The sequence below is a fragment of the Habropoda laboriosa genome, unplaced genomic scaffold (genome assembly GCF_001263275.1).
Source record: "Habropoda laboriosa isolate 0110345459 unplaced genomic scaffold, ASM126327v1 scaffold54, whole genome shotgun sequence".
Classification (NCBI taxonomy): Eukaryota; Metazoa; Arthropoda; class Insecta; order Hymenoptera; family Apidae; genus Habropoda; species Habropoda laboriosa.
In genome coordinates this window covers 157035-162407 of record NW_017100156.1, presented here as the reverse complement: position 1 = coordinate 162407, position 5373 = coordinate 157035, and the positions used below count along the sequence as shown (strand labels likewise).

Below are 5373 nucleotides of genomic sequence, written 5' to 3'. Positions count from 1 at the left end.
CTTATTAATCTTCAAGGGTCATAAGGTAATTTAAAATTGCAGAAATTTAAACTTTGTTAAGGATAGAAAATTGTTTATATTTGTCTGGAAAGTATAAGCCTTTGATATAAAACATTTCAAATTTGTAAAATGTTTAATTTATATAACTAAAGAAAATGTAATACATAAATGTATCCTTCAAATATGAAAAGTTTTAAAATGTTCTGAAGGACGGTTTATAAAGTGTTAAGCAAATTTAAATTTCCTTGAAATTTTGTAGAGTTTGAAATTTCAAACAATTATCACTTTAGCTGATGGTGTTACCAACGCATGTAGGCCAAACACGATGAGCAGAAGTTATTAGTAAAATTAGTAACTGTATATTTGTGATATTCACAAACTTATTTTATTATCAACCGTGCAAGGATATATATTTAAAACATTTTTGATAAGAGTGCTATGCAATGATTTACTGGGCGAAACTATGTTACGATACAGTTTGTCGCGATGGAAGCATTCGTTTAGGAGAAATCGATCGACACTTATGTACGTCGAAACCACTCCAATCGTAACGTACTGAACATCGCTGAGGACATTGGAAAGCTTAAGGAATATTGGATAAAAATGAAACTGTAAAAATCCTTTTAAAAGTCTAAAAAAAAGAAACAATTCTATTCTTATATATTTTGAATTTTCTTGAATTTTTGTACACCTCGTTGCTTTTTTATCATATATTTGTCACTTGAAAACTCTAAAAAGATATAAAAAAATATGTACACCTTGTGGAACAATTTTATCGTATAATATTTTAAAATATTATATCGTTTTCGTATTGAAATTGTTCAGATATTTTCGATAGTAGTTTATAATTGGTATAAAAGAGGGAGCACTTTATATGTAACGTTATACAGTTGCTTTATTGACCAGCCAAGTAGTTTGTAATGTTTGAACGTTCGTAGAGCGTTCATTGCCAACCAAAGTGATGCTTACGACGTTTGGTGGAAGTTCTAGCTTTCATAAGAAATCAATGATGTGTCCAGATCATGTTCCTCGACGGGGAAATGGTAGCTGAAAGTGCCAATGTTGCCAGAATAAAGGTGGCCATTTGTATGCATAGTTATGGAGATATAATTCTACGCACGTGTCTGTACATAAATTATCATTAGGAAATTTTTCGTAACTGTTTACAGATTCCGAAGATAAAAAGCTTCCTTTCGTATATCTGTACACGTAAAGAAAAAAACGAAAAAGAAAGATTACTTAATCAGAAAAATAAAAAGATATTTTTATCTGTATAAGTGCTTACAATAGATTTAACGATTTATTAATGTAAAATTTTCAAGGTACAACATGCATACATTAGTATCGATGTACGTATAAGTTTTACTTATATAAAATTACACCTACGATGTTTTTTAAATATACCTTATAAATAAATTCGCACCTTACTGATTTAGTTGGTGACTTATTGTTAGAATAATAAGTGATGTGACATTTTTTTCAGAATTTTTGAAATTGCATGATTTTGAAAAATTTATAAATGAAAAATTTTGTTAATAAAAGGATTTTGTTTCAAAGCGACATACGTTTGTATTTTTGCCGGAAAAAAAATATTGTCCCATAATTAATATGTCGTAAGTAGAAACGAAAAGTAGCAACAGTGCTGAAATTATAAATGTACGCAATTTAAATAATTCGCTTTTTAAATCCCGAAAACTCACGGTCAATTGTTCTATCAATATGGAAGTATAATTTATCATATTCATTTGAATAGTTACATTAATGAAATGTATGATTGTTCTCAATGTGTAATGTATTAGATCTAATGCTTATGTTACGTAATCATTCTTGATAACATTGTTTTATTTGCCTAACAAAATTATATGCAATTTTATGATAGGGAGGAAGTTCTAAATTCTAGTTTCAATGGAAAAGGACAGTGTGAAACAAGCTCCAGATCAATTTAAGTAAGTAAATTCGTTTAGAGCCAGATAATCGTGATATAAAAACACAGAATAAAGAATCTCGTAACTGTAATAAAGAGAATTTGTATTCGGTACAATAAAAATTCTCATAATTAAGATAGAAAAAAAGAAAGAAGAAAGCATTCATAACCAATAATTAATAACGTGTAAAAAACAATTTGTTTTCTGTCGTATTTTTTTTTAGACTTCTTCCAAAAATTATAAATGGCGGGATCGCAGGTATTATTGGTGTCTCCGTGGTATTTCCACTGGACTTGGTTAAAACACGATTACAGAATCAAGTTATCGGCCCTAATGGCGAACGAATGTACACATCTATGTGAGTGATTAGAATTTTCAACGAACCTTTATCAAACTTAGGAAAAAAAAACAATATGTAACATTTCTTTTATTAAATTAAAAATATCATTCGTTTCAGGTTCGACTGCTTCAAAAAAACTTATAAAGCTGAGGGATATTTTGGCATGTACAAAGGATCTGGTGTGAACATTCTTTTAATCACACCAGAGAAAGCAATTAAACTCACTGCCAATGATACTTTCCGTCACTATTTATCCACCGGGCCTGGGTATGTTGTTTTTCCAGCTTCATTAGGAATATCAAGATGGAATCATATTAATAGTCATAGTGATTATACTAGTACCGATATTAATAAATATACCAATACGGACATTAATATTCACATCGATACCGATACTACCGGTACTAATTCCTTGCATGAATATTACTAATACCGATATTGATGTTGATATCAATGCGGTATTGTTCTACAGGTTCTGGTATCGATAATAACTAAAATCTATTAATTTTCTGCACAGACAGAAACTGCCATTAGAACGCGAGATGCTCTCCGGTGGTCTAGCGGGAGCATGTCAAATTATTGTCACGACCCCAATGGAACTGCTCAAAATTCAAATGCAAGATGCTGGACGAGTGGCATTAGCAGCGAAAGAAGGTAAATATATTTTGGAAAGTATTTATTAATTAAGAGAGAAAGTAAATATAATTTTCAGGCAATAGTTACATCGTTCAAAGTAATTGTCAAAAGACTAAACAAAAAGGAAGACGTAATTATTATTATTAAAATGAATTATTTGTAAAGAAATCGGGCGAGCAAGTACATATTTTACCATTTTTTTTTATTTTAATACATATGAACATATGATGGATAAAAATTAAGATCAAGATTTTGAACGAAAAGTTTCATTTCGTTCGATTCATGTTTACAGCTATGTGACATCCGCGATACCCGATAAAAATTAGGGAAAGGAAGATTTATTTGAAGATGGACGACAGCGTATCGAATATAGATCGGTAAACGGTTTGAGAGGATTGCGTTTGCTTAAAAATTAGCGTAGATTTTTCAATTGTTAACGTATTTTCCAGTACTGAATTGTAATATTTAGTAATCTGACCTGTTCTAAAAACGTTATTTTTGTAAAAACAATGTTCAAATATTTTTTTTTAATTAATTTTTTATGAACTGTTTTTTCAGTAAAAAAAATTCTATTTGACCATTTGTGAAAAACATGCATTCAACCCTTGATTTCTGAAAACCTGGCATTTGTGTTCCAGTTTTTGTTCATAATGATTTTGAAAAAAGGTATGCTTATATACAATAATCTGCAACCGTAATATCTAGTGATTTCAATTACTGTCAAATTGATAGGAGACTCGATTCCAGAACCGTTTTGGAACCGATATAGAATTGAAAAAATAACGGTTCTAGAACCGATATGAGAACCGATATAGTCAGAAATTTCGGTTCCTTATAATAGTTATATAGAATAAAGGTTCTCTACAATTGTTGCAAGAATAGAAATCCAATCCCTGGTTATGCCTAACTTGTTAAAGTGTGTTTTTTTCCCCTTCATATTGAAGGATCCTCCTTGTGTGCTATCAATACTGGTCGTTTATTTTTTCAGTATAAAACATAAAACTAACTGATATTGACTATAGAATAAGATTAATTAATTTCATCATTTTAGTAGTGTTAATTGTCTTCACTGATATGAGCTTTTCATTTCATTTCAAAAGCCTAATGGTTCTAGTTTATTTATATTTTTATAATCACTCGTGAAGTGATATCATTGTGTCGATTCTGTTATTAAAGAATTATTGTTAAAAAATTGCAAAATACCTACTAAACATACTATGACAAATTTTGTTGGTTCAGTTATTGTTAACAAACGACCAATAATCATCTTTATTAATGCCAACAAAGTGATTTATTCACATAAATAAAAATAAATGATTCTATTACAGCAGGGAAAACAGTGCCAAAGGTGTCAGCTCTGTCGTTAACGAAAGATTTACTGCGAAAGAGAGGCATCTTGGGACTTTATCAAGGCACAGGTGCGACAGCGTTAAGAGATGTTACGTTTTCCGTTATTTACTTCCCATTATTCGCTAGATTGAATGATATTGGGCCAAAAAGACAGGATGGCTCCTGTAAGTGTCTTTATAACACTTAAAACAATTTAGCCTAAATATTTATCGATACTTTAATAATTTGACAAGCATTTTCTACTTTATTATCTAGCCGTATTTTGGTGGTCCTTTTTGTCTGGTTGTTCAGCTGGTTCTACAGCAGCGATATCGGTTAATCCGTTTGATGTAATTAAAACTAGATTGCAAGTAATCAAAAAAGCACCTGGTGACATAACATATAATGGCGTGTTCGATTGCATAACGTAAGTGTACATAGTCTTTTAGAAATATATTTGTATTTGTATATAAAATCGTCTTCTATGCTGTCTCCTTTATGAATATATGATTTTACAGAAAAACAATGAAGAATGAGGGTCCAACGGCGTTCTTCAAAGGTGGAGCATGTAGAATGATAGTGATAGCACCCCTTTTCGGGATTGCACAAACCGTTTACTACCTCGGCGTTGCGGAGTGGCTGTTGGGTCTTAAGTGAACATCGCCTTCTACTCTCCTCTGCCGTTTCAAATACTCTGGGATTAAACTGACAATAACTGGCATATTATAGATGTATTTTCGCTTAGTATGGTTCGCTAGTTGCTGAGTAAGTGAGTTGTTCTTCTTCTTAATTATTTTAGAACCTTGGTTATCAAATGCTTGTAAGAATGTATTTCAGATGATTTGTTTGATACATTATTGTGTTCGAAAAGTGTACCTTCTACCTTTGAGATGTATTTATTATTAACACAGTATAATTGTTTGCTTATTTCCAAATTATTTAGGAGATTTTATAGTGTAATAAATTGCCCAACACTTAATCATTATAAATAAACTTGAAACTCCTAAAAAAGACTTAAATTTTTATTAAATAGCAGGTTAAATGATATTTTAATAGTAATACGATTTTAAGTTTAAAATTCATCGGATAAAGTCGAATTAGAAGATAAAATTTTAGTTTGATTAAATAGAAGAAAAAGTTGAA

The 5373-nt window shown here is 30.4% G+C and overlaps 1 protein-coding gene across 1 annotated transcript in view; it reads left to right on the top strand.

Moving 5' to 3' along the window:
- Window positions 1-4888, top strand: part of LOC108576672 (mitochondrial glutamate carrier 1-like) — a 5570-nt gene extending 682 nt beyond the window's left edge. The window contains exons 2-8 of the mRNA XM_017939718.1: window positions 1880-1946; window positions 2149-2283; window positions 2383-2532; window positions 2783-2919; window positions 4230-4415; window positions 4507-4657; window positions 4749-4888. Of these exons, the coding sequence (XP_017795207.1) occupies window positions 1906-1946; window positions 2149-2283; window positions 2383-2532; window positions 2783-2919; window positions 4230-4415; window positions 4507-4657; window positions 4749-4887 (939 nt within the window). The 5' untranslated portion in view covers window positions 1880-1905 and the 3' untranslated portion in view covers window position 4888. The remainder of the gene's footprint in view (window positions 1-1879; window positions 1947-2148; window positions 2284-2382; window positions 2533-2782; window positions 2920-4229; window positions 4416-4506; window positions 4658-4748) is intronic.
- Window positions 4889-5373: the final 485 nt, after the last annotated feature.